A 26,092-nucleotide genomic window follows, 5' to 3' on the forward strand; every position below is an offset into this window, starting at 1 on the left:
CAACTGAATGAGGAGTATCAGAGCTTTAACATCCCAATGGGCAACACTGACAGGAGACATCAGATACAGCATCCATCAACCCCTACCTGTCTACCTGTCATCCACGTCTGATCTGTATCACAAACAAACACATTTCTCTGGAGAACAAGGCCTCTTAACCCTCACATCCGTAAATGTCAAACTCACAATTTCTGCGTCTGTCAATAATATGTTCTATCGCCGCCTCGCCGGCTGCCACAACGTCCAGAGACCAAATTTCCAAGTCTAAGCAGTTTACTTCCATCCATCCAGGGCTGTTTTTTATTTTCTTTCTTTTTTCCCCTCCATTCACTCACCCTGTCAACTCTCTCCGGGCGCAGAGCGAGAAGCCAGCTATTATCGACATTTAAAATGGAATAATACATAGATCATGCCTCTGTGAGTTAGCAGCGGTCTCTCTCTCTCTATCCGTCTCCGTAGGGGTGAGACGGATAGAAAGAGAGAGAGAGTAAGATGGATTCACATAGGTGAATTTGTCCCAATACTTTTGGTCCCCTAAAATGGGGGGACTACGTACAAAAAGTGCTGTAATTTCTAAACAGTTCACCCGATATGAATGAAAATACCCCTCAAATGAAAGCTGATAGTCTCCACTTTAACCTCATAGCCATTGTATCATTTCAAATCCAAAGTGCTGGAGTACAGAGCCAAAACAAAAGATGTGTCACTGTCCCAATACTTTTGGAGTTCACTGTATAAGAAAGGTACCATTCACTCAGTGAAAGAGGCAGGCAGGGTCAGAATGTGTGTCCTCAGGTTTCTGTCAGGTCAGCAGATTGATCTGGGTCTTCTTTGCTCTCACTTGAAACGCCCGTTTCACAGGCTCTGACGATGGAGGTGTCATCAGCCCATCAATCCATACACCCATCCATCTATCAATCTGTTCTGTCCATTTGCTACCTGTGTGTACGCTCTACGCCGCGATGCACACAATCAGTGCTCTAACACCAGTCAATGGAAAGAGAGAGAGTGGGACGGAGGAGGAGAAGAGAGTAGAGGAGACGAGGGAGGTGAGAAAGATGGAGCTATAAACAAACAGAGAATTAATTCAATTACAGAAAAGAATGGAAATGGATCACACACATACACACAGCGTTCTCTGAAATAGCTTCTTCTTTCTCGGGCCGAGGCGTCGTCGGCAAAGCGGCTTTATGGAGCCATGATTCAGCGGCGGCTAATGACAACCAGAGCCCTGAGCTGTTGACGTGGCATAAAGGGCCTCCTCTATAGCGTAGCCGCAGAGAAAGGCATTAGCTATAAGGAGGCGTCACAATGGCAGTCAATGAGAATAAAGACTTCATTGGCTAATAATAGCAAAAGCCAAAGGGGATAAGGATGAAGAGCAACGAAGCATCATTGTAACCATCGCACACCCTAAAGGGGCAATGTGTATTTACATTACATTTATTAGAGATCACATCCACATTATAAGTCATAGTATGCCGTGCTTTCTATGCCAATGCGATACACACTCCTCTGATCCCTTCCCCTCTGCATCAGCAGCCAGAGGAGAGCGGAGAGGGATGGAAAGAGAGAGAATGAGAGGGGGCATCACACAGCAGGCTGCCACTTAAACAACATCTCCTGCTACACACACACACACACACACACACAATGGCCCGTTTCAGAGGCCTCAGTGGGTAAATAGTAATACAGACATGAGTGACACAACAGTCAGACGCCGCAGTGGCTAGACTCATCATTCCCATTGAGAAAGGCACCAGGGTCGTCAAGGGAATGGGATTCTGAAGAGGCCTCATCCCACACATTCTGTGTCTCTTTTTCCTCAATGCATTAATTGATTTCTGTGACCTGGCTGGGTGAATATAACAAGTACTTTTGTACTATTCTCTTCAGGCAATGCAAGAGGAGCGGAGGAGAGAGCCCACGGTGGGGCCTTCATTCCTTAGCCTGCTGCGGCCTGTGCTATTGGTCGACTCTTCTAACGAGGAGGCCTGCTCATTAAGCTGATGACCCACCTCTCATCAAGACAGTTAATAGTCAGCTTTGTTGTCTATTGTTTTTGACTATGTTTGTTTATTGTAATACATATATATATACACAGTACCAGTCAAACGGTTGGACACACCTACTTCTTTAAGGATTAATCTTTATATTTACTATTTTCTACATTGTAGAATAATAGTGAAGACATTAAAACTATGAAATAACACATATGGAATCATGTAGTTACAAAAAAAAGTGTTAAACAAAAAAATTCATATTTTAGATTTTAGATTCTTCAAAATAGCCACCCTTTGCCTTGATAACAGCTTTGCACACTCCTGGCATTCCCTCAACCAGCTTCACCTTGAAGGAGTTCCCGCATATGCTGAGCACTTGTTGGCTGCTTTTCCTTCACTTTGCGGTCCAACTCATCCCAAATCATCTCAATTAGGTTGAGGTCGGGTGATTGTGGAGGCCAGGTCATCTGATGCAGCACTCCACCACTCTCCTTCATGGTCAAATAGCCCTTACACAACCTGGAGGAAAAATACATGTCCCACTAAGTGCAAACCGGATAGGATGGCGTATATCTCTGCAGAATGCTGTGTAGCCATGCTGGTTAAGTGTGCCTTGAATTCTAAATAAATCACCGACAGTGTCACCAGCAAAGCACCCCCACACCATCACACCTCCTCCTCCATGCTTCACGGTGGGAATCACACATGCAGAGATCATCCGTTCACCTACTCTGTGTCTCACAAAGAAACGGTGGTTGGAACCAAAAATCTCAAATTTGGACTCATCAGACCAAAGGACAGATTTCCACTGGTCTAATGTCCATTGCTCGTGTTTCTTGGCCCAAGCAAGTCTCATCTTCTTATTGGTGTCCTTTAGTAGTGGTTTCTTTGGAGCAATTAGACCACGAAGGCCTGATTCACACAGTCTCCTCTGAACAGCTCATGTTGAGATGTGTCTGTTACTTAAACTCTATGAAGCAATATTTGGGCTACAATCTGAGGTGCAGTTAACTTTAATGAACTTATCCTCTGCAGCAGAGGTAACTCTGGGTCTTCATTTTCTGTGGCGGTCTAGTAGAGCAAGTTTCATCATAGTGCTTGATTCTTTTTGCGACTGCACTTGAAGAAACGTTCAAAGTTCTTGAAAATTTCCGGATTGACTGACCTTCATGTCTTAAAGTAATGATGGACTGTCGTTTTTTGTTGCTTATTTGAGCTGTTCTTGCCAAATAGGGCTATCTTCTGTATACCACCCTAACTACCTTGTCACAACACAACTGATTGGCTCAAACACATTAATAAGAAGGAAATAATTTCCACTAATTAACTTTAAACAAGGCACACCAGTTAATTGAAATGTATTTTCCAGGTGACTACCTCATGAAGCTGGTTGTGAGAATGTCAAGAGTATACAAAACTGTCAAGGCAAAGGTGGCTACTTTGAAGAATATCCAATATATTTTGATTTGTTTAACACTAGAAATATATATATATATATATATATATATATATATATATACACACACACATATACAGTGCCTTCGGAAAGTATTTAGACCCCTTGACCTTTTCAAAATGTTGTTACGTTACAGCTTTATTCTAAAATTGATTTAAAAAAATGTTTCCTCTTCAATCTACACACAATAGCCCATAATGACAAAGCAAAAACTGTTTTTTAGACATTTTTACAAATGTATTAAAAATAAAAATTGAAATAAGACATTTACATAAGAATTCAGACCTTTTACTCAGTACCTTGTTGAAGCACCTTTGGCAGCAATTACAGCTTCGAGTCATTTTGGGTATGACTTTACAAGCTTGGCACACCTGTACTTGGGGAGTGTCTCCCATTCTTCTCTGCAGATCCTCTCAAGCTCTGTCAGGTTGGATGGGGAGCGTCACTGCACAACTATTTTCAGGTCTCTCCAGAGATGTTCGATCGGGTTTAAGTCCGGGCTCTGGCTGGACCACTCAAGGACATTTAGAGACTTGTCCCGAAGCCACTCCTGCCTTGTCTTGGCTTTGTGCTTAGGTTTGTTTTACTGTTGGAAGGTGAATCTTTGCCCCAGTCTGAGCGCTCTGGAGCAAGTTTTCATCAAGGATCTCTCTGTACTTTGCTCCGTTCATGTTTCCCTCGATCCTGACTAATCTCTCAGTCCCTGCCGCTGAAAAACAATCTCCACGGCATGATGCTGCCACCACCATGTTTCACCGTAGGGATGGTGCCAGGTTTCCTCCTGACGTGATGCTTGGCATTCAAGCCAAAGAGTTCAATCTTGGTTTCATCAGACCAAAGAATCTTGTTTCTCATGGTCTGAGAGTCCTTTAGGTGCCTTTTGGCAAACTCCAAGCGGGTTGTCATGTGCCTTTTACTGAAGAGTGGCTTCCGTCTGGCCACTCTACCATAAAGGCCTGATTGGTGGAGTTCTGCAGAGATGGTTGTCCTTCTGGATGTTTATCCCATCTCCACAGAGGCACTCTGGAGCTCTGGCAGAGTGACCATTGGGTTCTTCTTCTTCCATTTAAGAATAATGGAGGCCACTGTGTTCTTGGGGACCATCAATGCTGCAGACATTTTTTGGTACCCTTCCCCAGATCTGTGCCTCAACACAATCCTGTCTCAGAGGTCTACGGACAATTCCTTCGACCTCATGGCTTGGTTCTTGCTCTGACATGCACTGTCAAATGTAGGACCTTATATAGACACGTGTGTGCCTTTCCAAATCATGTCCAATCAATTGAATTTACCCAGGTGGACTCCAATCAAGTTGTACATACGTCTCAAGGATGATCAATGAAAACAGGATGCACCTGAGCTCAATTTTGAGTCTCATAGCAAAGGGTCTAAATACTTGTGTAAAACAGGTATTTCAGTTTTCTATTTTTAATAAATATGCAAAAATGTCTAAAAACCTGTTTTCGCTTTGTCATTATGGGGTATTTTGTGTAGATTGATGAGACAATTTGTTTTTAAATGTGGAAAAAGTCAAGGGGTCTGAATACTTTCCGAATGCACTGTAATATATATATATATATATATATATATATATATATATATATATATATATATATATATATATATATATATATATATATATATATATATATATATATATATATATATATATATATATATATATATATACTGCTCAAAAAAATAAAGGGAACACTTAAGCAACACATCCTAGATCTGAATGAAAGAAATAATCTTATTAAATACTTTTTTCGTTACATAGTTGAATGTGCTGACAACAAAAAATAATCAATGGAAATCCAATTTATCAACCCATGGAGGTCTGGATTTGGAGTCACACTCAAAATTAAAGTAGAAAACCACACTACAGGCTGATCCAACTTTGATGTAATGTCCTTAAAACAAGTCAAAATGAGGCTCAGTAGTGTGTGTGGCCTCCACGTGCCTGTATGACCTCCCTACAACGCCTGGGCATGCTCCTGATGAGGTGGCGGATGGTCTCCTGAGGGATCTCCTCCCAGACCTGGACTAAAGCATCCGCCAACTCCTGGACAGTCTGTGGTGCAACGTGACGTTGGTGGATGGAGCGAGACATGATGTCCCAGATGTGCTCAATTGGATTCAGGTCTGGGGAACGGTGGGCCAGTCCATAGCATTAATGCCTTCCTTTTGCAGGAACTGCTGACACACTCCAGCCACATGAGGTCTAGCATTGTCTTGCATTAGGAGGAACCCAGGGCCAACCGCACCAGCATATGGTCTCACAAGGGGTCTGAGGATCTCATCTCGGTACCCAATGGCAGTCAGGCTACCTCTGGCGAGCACATGGAGGGCTGTGCGGCCCCCCAAAGAAATGCCACCCCACACCATGACTGACCCACCGCCAAACCGGTCATGCTGGAGGATGTTGCAGGCAGTAGAACGTTCTCCATGGCATCTCCAGACTCTGTCACGTCTGTCACGTGCTCAGTGTGAACCTGCTTTCATCTGTGAAGAGCACAGGGTGCCAGTGGCGAATTTGCCAATCTTGGTGTTCTCTGGCAAATGCCAAACGTCCTGCACGGTGTTGGGCTGTAAGCACAACCCCCACCTGTGGACGTCGGGCCCTCATACCACCCTCATGGAGTCTGTTTCTGACCGTTTGAGCAGACACATGCACATTTGTGGCCTGCTGGAGGTCATTTTGCAGGGCTCTGGCAGTGCTTCTCCTGCTCCTCCTTGCACAAAGGCGGAGGTAGCGGTCCTGCTGCTGGGTTGTTGCCCTCCTACGGACTCCTCCACGTCTCCTGATGTACTGGCCTGTCTCCTGGTAGCGCCTCCATGCTCTGGACACTACGCTGACAGACACAGCAAACCTTCTTGCCACAACTCGCATTGATGTGCCATCCTGGATGAGCTGCACTACCTGAGCCACTTGTGTGGGTTGTAGACTCCGTCTCATGCTACCACTAGAGTGAAAGCACCACCAGCATTCAAAAGTGACCAAAACATCAGCCAGGAAGCATAGGAACTGAGAAGTGGTCTGTGGTCCCCACCTGCAGAACCACTCCTTTATTGGGGGTGTCTTGATAATTGCCTATAATTTCTACCTGTTGTCTATTCCATTTGCACAACAGCATGTGAAATGTATTGTCAATCAGTGTTGCTTCCTAAGTGGACAGTTTGATTTCACAGAAGTGTGATTGACTTGGAGTTACATTGTGTTGTTTAAGTGTTCCCTTTATTTTTTTGAGCAGTGTGTATATATATATATATATAGTTAATAGTCATCATGGTCGGTGTCGGACACATGAAAGGACCAGGAATTCGCTTTGTTGTCATTGAGACAAGCTCTTCATATTGAGTCTATTGTACCTCTTGAGAAGAGAAATATGCACTCACGGGAACCTCAGAGCTGTTTTGCTCTACTGCACTAAGAGTAACCTGGTTAGGTCATGAGCAAATCCAAGGCTTATAATATGACTCAACTGAATGCAAAAAATACATGTTGATACATGCTAACCAAGTTCAATCTCAAGTTTGTTTAGTAGTCCAGTGTTTCTCCTATATTCATTTCGCAAAGGTGGCCCAGCGGTGGCCCTAGCGGTAGCAATCTCTCGTCCCAACGGCCCCACCCTACACTATGCACGTGTGTGTGTACGTGTACCGCTGTAAAGTGAGTTAGTCGATGAGCAAGGCAAGACGTGTGTGCTCATGAGTGGGACCCAGGTGATATGATGACTCAAGCCTCTGCAACTCTTCCACCTGAATAAGGAGCTATTATCGGCCTCTGCAACTGTACCTCTGCTCTCACACAGCTGAGACTGCCGAAGCTGCTACTGTAGAATGCAGAGAGCCGTTTGCATTTTGGATTGCAGCCCCAGTTGGATAACATAGTACTACCATCTGTCAAAAACCTTACCTCAGCTATGTTGTTGGCTACAGTATATCTATAATGTGTCATGAGTCAGGACCGAGCAATCACTATAGTGATCAATATTTTTCAAGATGTTTCAGTTTGGTGACAGGTGTTCTTATGTTGAGATGTCAACACAAGACAATGTCTATGATACCTGAATGTCTTTGGGTTTCATGACAGATAAACACATCTAACCTTTGTGACAGTGTTTGGTCTGCTCCTACCTTTCCGTTGGCTTTGGTCTTGCTGCTGCTGTGGTTGTTGTTGGTGGTGGGGTTGGCATCCTCATGGACCCGGTCCAGGAGCCAGAGCAGGAACTCCAGGGCATCGTGCTGAGAGTTCCCCCTGAACTGCGAGCCGTATTTGGACACAATACTCTGGGGACAGACAGGGAGGAGGAAATCAGATGAGGACATTACAAAAGACATAAAACGACTTTCCAACAAACTACAGTAGAAGCTCAAAGATATTAACCTTAGAGTTACAGGCTGACCGGTCAACCAAACAGGGAATATCGAACACAGTCAAAAAATTATGTAGGCTATGTAGTCTGTTGGCTAAATACTCTGAGGAAAGACAGGGAGGAAGAGATTAGATATGGACAAGAATATAAATATCAGTTAGGTTTCCAGCAAAGTCCTTTAAATCTTCCAACAAAATACATGAGCTGAGAGTTTCAAAGAAACTACTGTTCAGAGTATTTATTTTTAGGAAACGTTGTCTGGTGGTAAGTAAACAGCGTCTTTCGACAGTGTATTCAATCAGCTCCCCTTAGGCTCGGGGAGTAACTGATGACATGTAAACAGTTACATGTTATTTGATAACAGAAAAATGTCAGGGGTTCTTAAACTTTTTCACACAGGCCCCCCATTACTACAAAATCTATGGGCTAAAAAACCTAGCTAAAAAACATTAGCTGACATGGGCTAGTTGATCTGGACATTTCTGACATGTTATAAATAGCTCTCAAAGGTATGCAAAGACTAACATGAACAGAAGAAAACTGATGATGCACTACCCAATTTCGAAATTGCACCTATTACAACTTTCAAGAGTAAGTTGAAAGCCAGACTGAGTTCCTTAAAAATATATATTTCTAAACAGGGGTCTGGGGATTTTTTTTCAGGTTTTTCTTGGCCCCTTAAGTCCAGTGAAGGGAAATCTTAACGCTTCAGCATACAATGACATTCTAAACAATTATGTGCTTCCAACTTTGTGGCAACAGTTTGGGGAAGGCCCTTTCCTGTTTCAAAGCGAGGTCCATACAGAAATGGTTTGTCGAGATCGGTGTGGAAGAACTTGACTGGCCTGCACAGAGCCCTGACCTAAACCCCATCGAACACCTATGGGATGAATTGAAATGCTGACTGCGAGCCAGGCCTAATCGCCCAACATCAGTGCCCGACCTCACTAATGCTCTTGTGACTGAATGGAAGCAAGTCCCTGCAGCAGTGTTCCAACATCTAGTGGAAAGCCTACCCAGAAGAATGGAGGCCGTTAAAGCAGAAAGGGGGGGGCGACTCCATATTAATTAGAGGTCGACCGATTAATCGGAATGGCTGATTAATTAGGGCCGATTTCAAGGTTTCATAACAATCGGTAATCGGCATTTGGACACCGATTATGGCCGATTACATTGCACTCCACGAGGAGACTGCGTGGCGGGCTGACTACCTGTTACCGAGTGCAGCAAGGAGCCAAGGTAAGTTGCTAGCTAGCATTAAACTTATCTTATAAAAAACAATCAATCTTAACATAATAATTTTTTTACATTTTAGTCATTTAGCAGACGCTCTTATCCAGAGCGACTTACAGTAGTGAATACATACATTTCATACATTTTTTTTGTATATATTTTTTTTTGAACTACACATGGTTGATGATATTACTTGTTTATCTAGCTTGTCCTGCGTTGCATATATTCAATGTGGTGCCTGTTAATTTATCATTGAATCACAGCCTACTTCGCCAAACGGGTGATGATTTAACAAGCGCATTCGCGAAAAAAGCACTGTCGTTGCACCAATGTGTAACTAACCATAAACATCAATGCTTTTCTTAAAATCAATACACAAGTAAAACATTTTAAACCTGCATATTTAGTTAATATTGCCTGCTAACATTAATTTCTTTTAACTAGAGAAATTGTGTCACTTCTCTTGCGTTCTGTGCAAGCAGAGTCAGGGTATATGCAGCAGTTTGGGCCGCCTGGCTCGTTGCAAACTGTGTGAAGACCATTTCTTCCTAACAAAGACCGTAATTAATTTGCCAGAATTGTACATAATTATGACATAACATTGAAGGTGTGCAATGTAACAGCAATATTTAGACTTAGAGTTGCCGCCCGTTCGATAAAATACGGAACGGTTCCGTATTTCACTGAAAGAATAAACGTTTTGTTTTCCAAATTATAGTTTCCGGATTTTACCATATTAATGACCTAAGGCTCATATTTCTGTGTGTTATTATATTATAATTAAGTCTATGATTTGATAGAGCAGTCTGACTGAGCAGTGGTAGGCAGCAGCAGGCTCGTAAGCATTCATTCAAACAGCACTTTCCTGCGTTTGCCAGCAGTCCTTCGAGGTCTTCAAGTATTACACTGTTTATGACTTCAAGCCTATCAACTCCTGAGATTAGGCTGGCAATACTAAAGTGCCTATAAGAACATCCAATAGTCAAAGGTATATGAAATACAAATGGTATAGAGAGAAATAGTCCTATAATTCCTATAATACTACAACCTAAGACTTCTTACCTGGGAATATTGAAGACTCATGTTAAAAGGAACCACCAGCTTTCATATGTTCTCATGTTCTGAGCAAGGAACTTAAACGTTAGCTTTTTAACATGGCACATATTGCACTTTTACTTTCTTCTCCAAGACTGTGTTTTTGCATTATTTAAACCAAATTGAACATGTTTCATTATTTATTTGAGACTAAATTGATTTTATTTATGTATTATATTAAGTTAAAATAAAAGTGTTCATTGTTCATTTAGTATTGTTGTAATTGTCTTCATTACAAATATATATATAAACATCGGCCAATTAATCGGCAGCAGCTTTTTTTGGTCCTCCAATAATCGGTATCGGCGTTGAAAAATCCTAATCGGTCGACCTCTAATATTAATGCCCATGATTTTGGAATGAGATGTTAGGTGAGCAGGTGTCCACATAGTTTTGGTCATGTAGTATATATTATGACACCTTTCTGTTTTGTCAATGACATTACATTTTGCATTGAAAATATGGAAAGTTAAAGTGTGTTCCACCTGTGCGAGTCTGACCAAAGTCAGAGACCACTATATCTACAATGACACACCAAATGCATTTGATTGATAATTGTTGTCTTGTTCTAATGCCTCTTAAGGGTAAAGTAATCCAAAAGTAATGGGAAAATAATCAGATTACGTTACCGAGTTTGGGCAATCCAAAAGTTACGTTACTGATTACAATTTTGGTTAAGTAACTAGTAACTGTAACATTTCGAAAGTAATCAACCCAACCCTGGCTCTCCTTGAGACAGTGACAGGCGTAGCTAATAACAACACCATCAGGACATCCAGGTGGCTACTTTCCATTCCCACCAGCCATTGCTCTCTCTCCCTCTCTCTTCTCTCCCCCCTCCACTCTCTCCATTCCTCCCTCCGCCCTCTGAGTAACAAAGCCCGATCCCAGACGCTCCTCCACGCTTCATAAAAAATTGCTGCATCACACCGCCAGTGTTCTAAATATAAACATGGGACAGGATGCGAGGCCCCCTACCTCCCTACTACCTGAGATGGACCACTAATGAGCTTAATCATTATGAAGGGGGCCCTCAGAGGGAGAGGGCATGTTGACTGTGGCTGTATCTGAAATGGCATCCTATTCCCTATGTAGTGCGCTCCTTTTGACAAGGGTTCTGGTCAAAAGTAGTGCACTATATAGGGAATAGCGTGCCATTTCGGACACAGCCCTTTTCACTAATCCTAGTCACTCTCTCTGCCAATCAAAGGACAGTGCAGTTATGTTATGGTATGTTGCTACCCCAGAAAGGGTAAAAGGGAAAGGGGGAAACAGAGTCGGGGGTGGCGGAGAGAGTGGTGGGGACAGCAACCGATGTGTCCAAGGTTACCGTGGGCCCGCTGTGTCTGGGAAGCAGAAACCTGATGACATCTCAGAGCTGTGATGGCTTCATTAGGACAGGGGGTTGAGAGAAGGAGGGCTTGGAAAGAGGGGTTATGTTCTGCTGTGTGCACACATTTTGTTTTGTTGACGCCCAGAGGTGATCCTGCTACTACGGCATGCTAATGTCCCTGCACAGCAGCACTGTTGCTAAGAAAGTAAGGACCCCATCCCATCCTTCAAAAACAGATTGCACTTCTTGTTCAAAGGAATTCCCCTTGATATCTGCATAGACATATCAACATAGTCTCTACTTTTCACACCCACCCTATGCCTGAGAGGAGATAGAGGCGTAATCCCACCAAAGTAGTACGAATAACATCCTCTAACATTTTGAGGCCTGTTTGAGTAAGCCTGTATCAGCCTCCATTTATCATCATCATCATAACCAACCAAATCACAGACAGACAGTTTAGACACCTGACACTAACATTTAATGACTGGCCATGAAAGTGCCAAAACAAACATGATATACTGTGTTTCTGTCCCCACGGGGAGCATGGGAATAATCATCCAGGCTATTTGGTAAACACTGAAGGGATTTGAGAGAACCTGGGTGTAAAATGTGTTGGTTGGGACATTTTGAATAGATAGCCAAAGATTACTATGTCAAGAAGAAGAAATGTCAAATGTGTTTTACACATAGTTGGTTAGATTGAATGATTTATGACTTTGTGTGTGTCACTGTGTGATGCCAGACCATATTTGCTCCCCTCTTTAAAAGTTGTTTGTACTCCTCAGCTGTCTTTAGGGTACTGCTGGTCTCCATGGTGAAGACGCATCTTATTCCATAACCACAGTAAACATAGGCAGACTATACGGTACTACAGTGCACTCTCCATGTCATGGTGCCTTGCAAGTTACTTTTTACTAGAGAGGTGAAGCAAACATTTGCTGGAGGGTGAGACTAGAGACAGATAGAGAGATAGAAACGATTGCAAACACTCAAAATACAGTTGAGGGTGACCTAACCTAGCCTCTTAAATAAACACAGGTACACCATTAACCTGCACAGTCTCCAGGGGCAGTTGACAAAGTCGCCCTCTCTCACCCTCTCACATCTTAGAAGAGGTTGAGACCCCCACACTCAGGCAATAACATCACACACACACACACACACACACACACACACACACACACACACACACACACACACACACACACACACACACACACACACACACACACACACACACACACACACACACACACACACACACACACACACACACACCAAACACACTCACACATACCACGCCTGCCCTGGCATCCAAGACAGTAAGCTGGAGAGTGTTTGACTTTCCCCTCTTTAGCGTTGGTCTCACAAGTACCCCACATCATCTTCACTGTAAACAGCTAGGTATAAGGAGAGCTCCGTCGGGACTAGGAATGTGCCATACATTAACAAAATGACATTTACACGGTCACCCCTACTCACCTCACCCCAGCCTGGCCTGTCAAATGGACCTTGTTAGATTCCACAATGACAGTCTGGGAGGGAGAACCATGAGGAATTATGACATTACATAAGCTTAAGAGATTGTGATGTTGACACACACAAGCAAGCGCTTGGGCACACACACACGCAAGAGCAGATGTTGCTGCCTAGTGGGAATGAGCCTAGACGGTATTCATCACCATCATTTCTGGCACCTCCATTCCTTTTACATGTTTCTGCAGCAGCCTTGTGTTGCTGGTTGGCGATCCTCTCCTCCGCTGACCAGGCAGACACTGACGGGGCATCACTTTATTCCTCTCCTGCCCCGCCTCTCCTTCCATTCCCTCCACTCAATAAAGCCTCCCCCTTCTGCTCCCTCTTTTCCCCCCAAACTCTACCTCCCTCGTTCCCTCTCTCATTTTCACCATTCTTTCCACTCATCAATCTCAGCTGAGCTCCAGACGACCCAGCCTCCCCCCGTTTCTCCCCTGGAGAGAAACACAAACCTCGGCCCGCCGCAGTCCCGGCCACCAAGCAAATGCTCTTGCCTGTCTCCTGGCTCCCCACGCTAGACGCCCCCGTCTGAGTTTTTTAAGCCCAAAACTGATCCTGATTAATCTGAGTTATACTGTATCTGAATTCACCCCAAAAAATATATATGATGGCAGCGGACGTACTAGTCTGGATGCTAGACTTCATGTTCATGTATTCACCTCCAAAAGAATGAAAACCACTATTTATTATGGCAAGACAACATAAGATGTTGGATGCAAGGCTCTCCAAGATTTCATTTCCCCAAGAGTCTCGGTAACATAACATGAAATCCTCCTCCAGATATGCTGCCAGTGTATCGACAGAGTAAAGCCCAAAGCCCAAAGCCTTTGCCTTGTCTCCGCGACGACGACCCTAATGTGGGATTTACTACCATCAAGAATAGAGAAGGAAACAAAGGATGAATTGCGATTGGTCATAATCATCTCTGAGTGGTTTACAGCCTGGGAAAGGCTCTCTGTTAACACTACTGTAATGGAGAAGTTTAAACTCCTATAGCTGCATCCCAAATGGTACCGTACTTCCTATAAAGTGCATTACTTTTGAGCAGGGCCCATAGGGCTCTGGTAAAAAAAGATAGTGCACTTTGGAGGTAATAGGGTGCCATTTGGGACACAAACGCTACGACTTACAGTGGAGGCAGTAAATGTGCAATTGTGTGGGAAGAACGAGGGTCTAAGCTGTTAGTGTATCCTAATGGCACAATCACTAATACATATTTGGGGTGGCCAAACGTCAGCCCTACCACGTAATTTACATTAAAGTTGAACAATGGAGTAAAATAACTTCATCATTTGGGATATGGTAGGGTAAGACAGTTGTACTAAGCTCATGAGACATTTGTGTTGTATTCTTCAAGAATCAATGGGTGTTCTGTATATCATTAATTAAAATGACCACTGAACAGCTGTAAATATTGCAGATTGCTCCTTTAAAGGTTTCTGAGCCATTCCCTTCACTAAGATAAAGTGGGGAGTAATGTCGTTTCAGCCACCTTCTACGTGATTGGGTGGTCTTACAGCCTAGCGTAGTTGAAATTGATCCCCCCCCCCCCGTTGAACCTAGACCATTAATCATGGTGGTGAATACATCCACCAGAAATTCACTCAAATTACAGTACTTACATAGCCATATCACAGAAATATTTCTCACTGTGTTTTTCATTATGTTGTTTTGTCAGAGCTTTTCGGCTCAAATTAAGTAGTAGCGCCCTGACAATCTCTGAGTAGAGAGAGAGAGAGAGAGAGAGAGAGAGAGAGAGAGAGAGAGAGAGAGAGAGAGAGACTGTGTGTGTGAGTACCGTAGCTCTTGAAAGAAAGCAGAGACAGGAAAACACAAACACTGCATCTCCGCCTGTGCTCCAAAACAACCAACATGACACCCACTCACACCCACCACCGCCTACACAGGAGTCATGGAGAACATTGATACAACCACCACCTCCAGACTCAGCAAGGAAAGTGAGGGAAGGGAAAAGCTTGCAGAGCCATCTTTTATCCTCACTCAGGCACTGTTGAACTTGTTAACCAGGCCAATGCCTCTGACTAGTGCTCTTTAAAAGCACACTGACATTGACAATAACAATTAGCTGTCAAAGAACCACTGTGCAGAATCCTTCCTCATCACAAACTAGTACCATTCATACAGGGGACAGGAGTAAATGGATGGGTGGGTGTTTTCCTGTCTTTCACCAACACTTTTCTTGTTTGTTTTGGAGCTCACTGCTGCACTCTCCACACGCACCAGTGGAGCTTGCTCAGTAGGGGGTCTCCACCTTTCCCAGAGTAAATGCACTGGGCTGCACTGCTACAGCAGTAAACATCCTCATCTCACCCAAAGAGGACCAACAGATATAAATCAGTGTATTGTTCAAGTCAAAGCCATCCGTACAACTGCAGTGAGAGGAGGGAATGAATGAGAATGAATGAATGGGAATACCTATACCCAAAGGCAATTGATTATTCAATAGATCTGAGTACTACATTTCGAGAGACTGCACACAAAACTTAACGTATAAACTTCAAAAAGTATCTCACTTTGCCCTACCTGTTCTGAAGCTTATGAAACCCTTCACCTCAAAGCCCTCTATCTTTGCATCGCAGTTCGATTTCCACAAATTACTGCTGGAATCATAATTAGTTTAGAGCCTATTAGCCGAACCAAATCAAAATGTTCTAATACAGAATTCTGGTACCATCTATATTTGCAGCATAGGTCCAAAGGTTCCAGTAAATGAGAGTGAGCAATGTCATTCACCCAGGCCCAGGGGTATTAGCTTTGGGCACCGTGCCCCTGGATGATCAGCCACAGGTGTCCCTGTGAGGCCAGACCATAGACATACAGTTGAAGTCGGAAGTTTACATACACTTAGTTTGGAGTCATTAAAACTCGTTTTTCAACCATTCCACAAATTTCTTGTTAACAAACTATAGTATTGGCAAGTCGATTAGGACATCTACTTTGTGCATGACACAAGTAATTTTCCAACAATTGTTTACAGACAGATTATTTCACTTATAATTCACTGTACCACAATTCCAGTGGGTCAGAAGTTTACATACACTTAGTTGGCTGTGCCTTTAAACAGCTTGGAAATTCCAGAAAATTATGTCATGGCTTTAGAAGCTTCTGATAGGCTAATTGACATAATTTGAGTCAATTGGAGGTGTACCTGTGGATGTATTTCAAGGCCTACCTTCAAACTCAGTGCCTCTTTGCTTGACATCATGGGAAAATCAAAAGAAATCAGCCAAGACGTCAGAACTTTTGTTGTTGTTGATCTCTGGTTCATCCTTGGGAGCAATTTCTAAACGCCTGAAGGTACCACGTTCATCTGTACAAACAATAGTACACAAGTATAAACACCATGGGACCACACAGCCGTCATACCGCTCAGGAAAGAGACGCGTTCTGTCTCCTAGAGATAAACATACTTTGGTGCGAAAAGTGCAAATCAATCCCAGAACAACAGCAAAGGACCTTGTGAAGATGCTGGAGGAAACAGGTACAAAAGTATCTATATCCACAGTAAACAAGTCCTATTTTGACATAACCTGAAAGGCCGCTCAGCAAGGAAGAAGCCACTGCTCCAAAACCGCCATAAAAAAAGCCAGACTACGGTTTGCAACTGCACATGGGGACAAAGTTCATACTTTTTGGAGAAATGTCCTCTGGTCTGATGAAATAAAAAGGGACTTGTTTGGCCATAATGACCATCGTTATGTTTGGAGGAAAAAGGGGGAGGCTTGCAAGCCGAAGAACACCATCCCAACCGTGAAGCACGGGTGTGGCAGCATCATGTTGTGGGGGTGCTTTGCTGCAGGAGGGACTGGTGCACTTCACAAAATAAATGGCATCACGCGTAGAGGTCGACCGATTAATCGGAATGGCCGATTAATTAGGGGCGATTTCAAGTTTTCATAACAATCGGTAATCTGCATTTTTGGACACCGATTATGGCCGATTACATTGCACTCCACGAGGAGATGCGTGGAAGGCTGACTACCTGTTATGCGAGTGCAGCAACGAGCCAAGGTAAGGTGCTAGCTAGCATTAAACTTATCTTATAAAAAACAATCAATCTTAACATAATCACTAGTTAACAACACATGTTGATGATATTACTAGTTTATCTAGCTTGTCCTGCGTTGCATATAATCGATGCGGTGCCTGTTAATTTATCATTGAATCACAGCCTACTTCACCAAACAGGTGATTTAACGAGCGCATTCGCGAAAAAAGCAATGTCGTTGCACCAATGTGTACCTAACCATAAACATCAACGCCTTTCTTAAAATCAATACACAAGTATATATTTTTAAACCTGCATATTTAGTTAATATTGCCTGCTAACATTAATTTCTTTTAACTAGAGAAATTGTGTCACTTCTCTTGCGTTCTGTGCAACAGAGTCAGGGTATATGCAGCAGTTTGGGCCGCCTGGCTCGTTGCAAACTGTGTGAAGACTATTTCTTCCTAACAAAGACAGCCAACTTCGCCAAACGGGGGATGATTTAACAAAAGCGCATTTGCGAAAAAAGCACAATCATTGCACGAATGTACCTAACCATAAACATCAATGCCTTTCTTAAAATCAATACACAGAAGTATTCATGTTAGCAGGCAATATTAACTAGGCAAATTGTGTCACTTCTCTTGCGTTCATTGCACGCAGAGTCAGGGTATATGCAACCGTTTGGGCCGCCTAGCTCGTTGCGAACTAATTTGCCAGAATTTTACATAATTACGACATAACATTGAAGGTTGTGCAATGTAACAACAATATGGTCACGTCCTGACCAGTAAAGGGGTCATTTTGGTATTGTAGTTTGGTCAGGACGTGGCAGGGGTGTGTTTGTTTTGTGTGTTTCGGGGTTTTGTTGTATGTTCTATATTTTCTATTTTTATGTTCCATTCTAGGTTGTGTATTTCTTTGTGTTGGCCTGGTATGGCTCTCAATCAGGGACAGCTGTACATCGTTGTCGCTGATTGGGAGCCATACTTAGGTAGCCCTTTGTCCCCCTGTCTTTTGTAGGAAGTTGATTTTACATTGCTGTGTGTGTAGCCTGCAAAACTGTCTAGCTGTCGTTCGGTTTCTTGTTTTTGTTTAGTGTTCAATAAAAGTGAAAGATGAGCACTCAACCCGCTGCGCCTTGGTCCATTCACTACGACGGCCGTTACAAATATTTAGACTTATGGATGCCACCCGTATTTCACTGAAAGAATAAACGTTTTGTTTTCGAAATTATAGTTTCAGGATTTTACCATAATAATGACCTAAGGCTCGTATTTCTGTGTGTTATTATATTATAATTAAGTCTATGATTTGATAGCGCAGCCTGACTGAGCAGTGGTAGGCAGCAGCAGGCACGTAAGCATTCATTCAAACAGCACTTTCCTGCGTTTGCCAGCAGCTCTTCGCAATGCTTCAAGCATTGCGCTGTTTATGACTTCAAGCCTATCACCTCCCGAGATTAGGCTGGCAATACTAAAGTACCTATTAGAACATCAAATAGTCAAAGGTATATGAAATACAAATGGTATAGAGAGAAATAGTCCTATAATAACTACAACCTAAAACTTCTTACCTGGGAATATTGAAGACTCATGTTAAAAGGAACCACCAGCTTTCATATTTACATTTACATTTACATTTAAGTCATTTAGCAGACGCTCTTATCCAGAGCGACTTACAAATTGGTGCATTCACCTTATGATATCCAGTGGAACAACCACTTTACAATAGTGCATCTAAATCTTTTAATCTTAGAAGGATTACTTTATCCTATCCTTAAAGAGGTGGGGTTTCAGGTGTCTACGGAAGGTGGTGATTGACTCCGCTGTCCTGGCGTCGTGAGGGAGCTTGTTCCACCATTGGGGTGCCAGAGCAGCGAACAGTTTTGACTGGGCTGAGCGGGAACTGTGCTTCCTCAGAGGTAGGGGGGCCAGCAGGCCAGAGGTGGATGAACGCAGTGCCCTTGTTTGGGTGTAGGGCCTGATCAGAGCCTGAATGTATGGAGGTGCCGTTCCCTTCACAGCTCCGTAGGCAATCACCATGGTCTTGTAGCGGATGCGAGCTTCAACTGGAAGCCAGTGGAGAGAGCGGAGGAGCGGGGTGACGTGAGAGAACTTGGGAAGGTTGAACACCAGACGGGCTGCGGCGTTCTGGATGAGTTGTAGGGGTTTAATGGCACAGGCAGGGAGCCCAGCCAACAGCGAGTTGCAGTAATCCAGACGGGAGATGACAAGTGCCTGGATTTGGACCTGCGCTGCTTCCTGTGTGAGGCAGGGTCGTACTCTGCGAATGTTGTAACGTTAGCTATATGACACCAAATCCTCCGTTTTAGGTAAACAACATAACTTATGATTTAGTTTTGTTCATAGATATCAGGATGTCTGGTGTGCCCCTTTCTGTTTAATGAGGTCATTTTTGGACAGGATTTCTGTCAATTTTGGAACCCCTTTTTGTCTCAAGAGCCCAGAGGCAAACGTGCCTGGCCTGGTGACTTACTTAGTGAACTCAATGGAGTTGAGTTTATTAAGCTAGTGGCCATGTTAACTAACGTTAACTAGCTAGCTAAAGTTAGCTAGTAAGCATAAACGTTAGCTACACTAAGTCGAACCATATATTTGGTCGATCACATTCGCTAACGTTACTGTAGACAGGTAGCTAAGTTACATGTGCTAGCTTCTAACGTTAGCTACCTAGGTACAGTACAGTGCACGCTGTAAAAAGCAAAACACTTACACTTCATATGTTCTCATGTTCTGAGCAAGGAACTTAAACGTTAGCTTTTTTACATGGCACATATTGCACTTTTACTTTCTTCTCCAACACTTTGTTTTTGCATTATTTAAACCAAATTGAACATGTTTCATTATTTATTTGAGACTAAATTGATTTTATTGATGTATTATATTAAGTTAAAATAAGTGTTCATTGTTCATGCAGTATTGTTGTAATTGTCATTATTACAAATATATATATAAAAATCGGCCGATTAATCGGTACCGGCTTTTTTGGTCCGCCAATAATCGGTATTGGTATCGGCGTTGAAAAATCATAATCGGTCGCCCTCTAATCACAAGGAAGGAAAATGATGTGGATATATTGAAGCAACATCTCAAGACAACAGTCAGGAAGTTAAAACTTGGTCGCAAATGGGTCTTCCAAATGGACAATGACCCCAAGCATACTTCCAAGTTGTGGCAAAATGGCTTAAGGACAACAAAGTCAAGGTATTGGAGTGGCCATCACAAATCCCTGACCTCAATCCCATAAAAAATTTGTGGGCAGAACTGAAAAAGCGTGTGCGAGCAAGGAGGCCTACAAACCTCACTCAGTTACACCAGCTCTGTCAGGAGGAATAGGCCAAAATTCACCCAACTTACTGTGGGAAGCTTGTGGAAGGCTACCCGAACGTTTGACCCAAATTAAACAATTTAAAGGCAATGCTACCAAATACTAATTGAGTGTATGTAAACTTCTGACCCACTGGGAATGTGATGAAAGAAATAAAAGCTGAAATAAATCATTCTCTCTACTATTATTCTGACATTTCACATTCTTAAAATAAAGTGGTGATCCTAACTGACCTAAGACAGGGAATTTTTACTAGGATGACATGTCAGGAATTGTGAAAAACTGAGTTTAAATGTATTTGGCTAAGGTGCATGTAAACTTCCGACTTCAACTGTACATATTCATACATCATCAGGCCAGACAGACACCTGCGCAGACTCAGCCGTCTGGTTTCCTGGCAGTCCCTGACCACTGTGTTGACTTGGTCTGGCTCACTCTCATCAGCATTCGGTAAACTCAGTGCACCACCCCTGCATGTGAAGTACCACTCCCTTCCACCCAGTAAGGACATCCAGGGAATGCAGACAAGCCACCTCACCAGGGTTTGTGGCAGGTGGGAGCCACAGAGCACACACACAGCATGCTTATTAGTTAGAAAATGTGCCCTGAAGTGTGGTCAATGGTCATTAAGCAATAGGCATTGACACATGGTTTGGACCATGTTTGTGTGGGGAGAAAAGAAAAAGAGAACCCGAATTTCAACATTAATCCAAACATATGGGAGTTTTGACACTGCCTGTACTGCTAGTACATGTCTCACCTGTTTTGACAGTTGCCACAGGCTCCTCCCCTGAAATACTACCTGTCTGCTTACACGGAAATAGGACGTGAGAACTGTTGAGTCGGTTCTGACTAGAGGGAGTACAGCTACGACCGGAAATGACTTTTTCGCAGCAGGTTAAGAGAATTTACGCAGCAGGTTAATTAAGATAAGTAACGTGGCAGGTTAGGAGACTTACTGTAGGTTAAGGTTAGGAAACGGTTTAGGCGTATGGTTAGCTAAAATGCTTCCGGTCTTAGCTGTACTCCCTCCAGTCACAACCCACTAGGCACACCACGCCATTTCAGTGTGGAAATGTGGGTAAAATTTGGTTGAGAGGTTGATCAATAAGATTTCAACCTTTATTCACTCACTCATAAAGACACCCAGATGTTTGTTGAATTCCCAATGTCTTATCACTATGCTTTCAACCATATAAAAGCACAACCAAATTCCATTGGAAAAAGAATGTCTGAATTTTGATTTAGTTGTCATTTAAATGTGTTATCGCTGCTGCTTCAAGCATTTAAAAGCACAACAAAGTTCAAATGGGAATACCTTGTCAGATATTTTGGATTTATACAACAACTTAATGTGTTATTACTGTGCTTCATCTAAAACCACAAACCAATGACCTGGATTGCAGTTGAGATTACATTAAATACACATAGAGCAAGTGATCAATGCTGTTTGATATTCTGCACAGATTATTATAGCACTTGTAAAGCTCTCCACAGACCTGTGACCTCTGCATGCTATCTTGAAACATGCACACTTTCTATGATTACATAAGAAGAACATTTTGTTACAGTAGGCTAACCTCAAAATGTCACCATTGACGTGTGACTCATTTTAAAGTTGAATAAATGTTGTTTCGTTTGTAAGAGCCTTGACTTCAGGCTATTTACTGTATAACAAAAGTAATATTGAATATTGAATATTGACAACACAACCAAATATCAAAATGTAAGGATATCTAATGCTTGAATAGTTTCATCTGAGCCACTGGCTTAATTCTATTCTTTAAACTTTATTTGGGGTTTAGTTGGAGATGTGAATCCAACCTATCATTAGTTAACTTGTCGACAAGTTAATAGGTTATTTACTGTTTTGCAAAAGTGATGTTGAATTGTGTTTGGTTGTCAATGACTTAATCCGGCTTTTATTCTAGTTTGTCTATAAATGAATAATTGATATGTTGGTTTCATGTCTCCATCTTAACCAAGAACCAAAGTTAAAGAATAGGACCAAATCAAACTTTATTTAAAGTGCATTTAAAGTTTGATTAGATTATATCTAGTTCTATTCTTTAACTTCAATTTTTGGTTGAGATGGAGACGTGAATCCAACATATAAATTATTAATAAGTAGACAAACTGTAATTAAAGCCAGACTAAGTCAGTGGCACAGATGGAACTATCCAAGCAGAAGATACATCTCCTTCAAATGTTGATATTTGGTTGCGTTGCCAACCACACTATGCAATATCCAGTTTGTCTATAAATTAATAATTGATATGTTGTATTCACGTCTCCATCTCAACCAAAAATGTAAGTTAAAGAATAAGACTAAATCTAATCTAACTTTAAATGCACTTTAAATAAAGTTTGACTTAATCCTATTCTTTAACTTCAATGTTTGGTTGAGATAGAGGTGAATCCAACATATTTATGATTAACTTGAAGATTACATTTGAAATCTACCAAATCTATGTATTATCTATTTTTAGTTGAACCCTGGGTTGAATTGAAACAATAGCTGTTAATGTCTTTGCAAATGCTATATAGGCCTAAATAGTATCATTGATGATACAGTGTATGACTTATGAAGTATGTTTACATTTCATTTACTTTGTTAAACCTACCCATTGGAATGACTTCGATAGCAACAGCAAATATATTTAGCTATTAGAAGATCTCTCAATAATCATTCCTACGATAAATCTAATGATCTATCAGTGATAGTAGACAGTGACAAATATTAAAGCTAGGCTTGGTTAAAACCCAGAATGGGAGACCAAATGAATGGCTGTAGATAAATCAACTCTCCAGCTTATTGTATTTTGCTGATTGTGGATATAACATTGAAGATCTGACATTGTTACAAATTCAACATATTTTAGCACATACAAGGTATGTCTATGTTGAAAATTGGTTACAATGATGACATAACCCTGTGGTTGAAATTTCACCCCAATTTCACCCTCAAAACAACATTGATGATTTTTGTTCAAATCCAATGTATTTTCCACGTAGATTCCACGTCACAATACGTTGACAAATTATGTTGAAACAACGTTGATTCAACCAGCTTGTGCCCAGTGGAAACCTGTTGAGTCTGACCGTTGATATAGCCGCCCACACATAGGCCTACTGTTATTACTATGACAAACCCTCATGTGAAAGGAACGATGTGTTCTCTTTAGTTAAATATTTATTTTGTTTTTGAATCATTCGCAAATTCCTATCCGTGTAGAATGAAATGCTGTGCTGGAAACTGTTGCCGACTCGGTGGGCCTGCGATTGCTCCGAGCTTTGAACATTTGTCATGATCAGAGTCGCACTGAAGCAGTAAATAGGTCTATAGGTGAACAAGAGCGGGTACTGTTATGGAAATGAACCAATTAAGCCTCAAACATGAGTTGTGTTTCAAGTGTTTCTACACAAGCGACTCACCTTGAATTCCACGGACAGTTGAGGGGTATATTCAAGGGTCCAAAGCGCCCGCACCAAGGATGCCAACTGTGTGGTCACCTCACCCCTGGCAAGTTGCGCTTCCTCGTTTTTTACAATTCCGTTTACTCTCCCCTGACACAAATCAGACTTGTATTGTTCCAAACCAAGGTACTCGGCCAGCAGGTCCGTATTACTGAGGCACTGAACCACCGCATTCATGAAACAAGTGTTTCCATGATTCTTCAACCCAAGGACTCCGGGAGTTTTGTCGCCATAGCACCACGACAGCCTGTCTTTTATAGATCCATGAGAAGACAAGGTTGAGGCGCTCTTCTTCACCTTAATCTCCCTCGAGACCTGAAGTTCATCTTTATTAAAATTCCCTGAGGTGGCACTCAACGTGCACGCGGCGCTGTCTCTGAACCCGCCATCATCATCCTCACCGTCAGGAGGCTCGACGTCGCCAAAGTGTGCCAAAGTTCCCAAAGTTTTCAGTATCCTGCTCATAAAATTCCCAACGGACTTCAACGATTTCCTTCTGAAAAGCTTCCCGGCTTTGTATTTCTTCTCTTTGCGTTTTGTAGATTTGGTTTTCATGGACTGTTTCCTCATTTTATTTTCCTTATGGTTATCCATGGTGGTTGATTATTTACCAGGTAACAAGTGAAAACGAAGCAACTACTGAAGCAATAGACTCCTACCTGTCTGGCCCTACCCCTCCTCCTCTCGAAACCACTCCGGTCTCCGCTAATAGACAATACCGAGGTTTAGGCACATGACTAAACAATGTCCCTCAGACATTCCGGTAATTCCCGCCAGGTCTCGGCGCGCCCTTGTCATACTGTTTCTCTGGTAAAATGGTGAAGCAGCGGGCACCTGTAACCAGTAACCACCGTGTAGGTGAGTTGTCTTCAACTCCATGGTCCTCGGTCGTAGTGAGGCGCAGTACTTCCTCGTCGTTTACTAGGTCCTCAAACACATACAGCTGTCTTTCTCTCTCCCTCCCTCGCCACTCCGAGCGCTGCTGGAGTGGTTTTCTGTTTGGTGGATAGTGCGCGTTATTCCCGCCCTCATACAATTTTAGACTATATTAAATCAAATCTAATTTTATTGGTCACATACAAGTGTTTAGCTGATGTTATTGCGGGTGTTGCGAAATGCGTGTGCTTCTAGTTCCGACAGTGCAGCAATATCTAACAAGTAAAATCTATCAATTTAACAACATATACCCAATACACACAAATCTAAGTAAAGGGATGGAATTTAGAATATATAAATATTTGGACAAGCAATGTCAGAGCGGCATAGACTAAGATACAGTAGAAAAGTATAGAATGCAGTATATACATATGAGATGAGTAATGCAAGATATGTAAACATTATTAAAGTGACATTATTAACGTGACTAGTGTTCTATTTATTAAAGTGTTCCACATTGAAGGTGGCGCACGTAGTGACAGGACTCTGAAACTGATGGATATTAGGCTTATTGACAACTTAAACAAGCTTGCTGACACTCATTTAGTAACAGGCTTATAAGCTTCCCTTATAATTAGATGCACGATAAGGACTGTTGTGTATTGTTTCATCAAAACTATTACAAGCGTTCTGTAGGCCTATATTAACAAATACTGAACCTATTTTGTATCAGAGCAATTCAAGGTCTGCACTGTACAGTACCATTTCTTTCCTTTTTTACTATTATCTATATTGGCATGATTCGAGTAGGCTACGGTGCATGTCCTCTGTTACAACATGGTCCCAACGGAAAAAGAATGATATTTTTGAGGTGTGTAGGAGCCCCCTACTGTTTTAGGCAGAGATTGTTCTGCATCCTGGTGATGGCACACTAATAGACTGCACCTGCACTATCCTATCCTCTGATGGAATGCCTCATCTAATAATGCACTGTTGGAGATTTTACTGCACTGTTAGGCGATATTACTGCACTGTTGGAGATATTACTGCACTGTTGGAGCTAGAAACATAAGCATTTTTCTGCACCTGCGATTACGTCTGCAACGTGTACACGACCAATCAACTTTGATTGGATTATTCATCACGACTATCAAACAAATGTCCTAAAAATAATTTTGTCAGGCTGGCATATCCCCCTGCCTCACTGCAATCTGGAGACACACACACGTGGAGGAATCAAATGATGGGAAAGACACAGAGAATAAATGGTCTTAATGCTACTTGGTAGTGCATGTTTTGTACCGCAGAGGACATACACTGCTGATATTCTCAATCAGTTTC

The 26,092-nt window shown here is 42.3% G+C and overlaps 1 protein-coding gene across 2 annotated transcripts in view; it reads right to left on the reverse strand.

The window, feature by feature from the left end:
- LOC106587099 (ubiquitin carboxyl-terminal hydrolase 43) overlaps window positions 1-24,859 on the reverse strand; it is a 131,559-nt gene extending 106,700 nt beyond the window's left edge. Inside the window, exons 1-2 of one of the 2 annotated variants that reach the window (XM_014175103.3) lie at window positions 23,834-24,859; window positions 7,600-7,752 (exon numbers count right to left, since the gene is read on the reverse strand). In XM_014175103.3, coding sequence (XP_014030578.3) covers window positions 7,600-7,752; window positions 23,834-24,469 — 789 coding nt within the window. In that variant the 5' untranslated portion in view covers window positions 24,470-24,859. The remainder of the gene's footprint in view (window positions 1-7,599; window positions 7,753-23,833) is intronic. The other variant, XM_014175093.3, reaches the window with a different exon arrangement.
- Window positions 24,860-26,092: the final 1,233 nt, after the last annotated feature.

This window comes from Salmo salar, chromosome 02, assembly GCF_965601325.2.
Source record: "Salmo salar chromosome 02, fSalSal1, whole genome shotgun sequence".
NCBI lineage: Eukaryota > Metazoa > Chordata > Actinopteri > Salmoniformes > Salmonidae > Salmo > Salmo salar.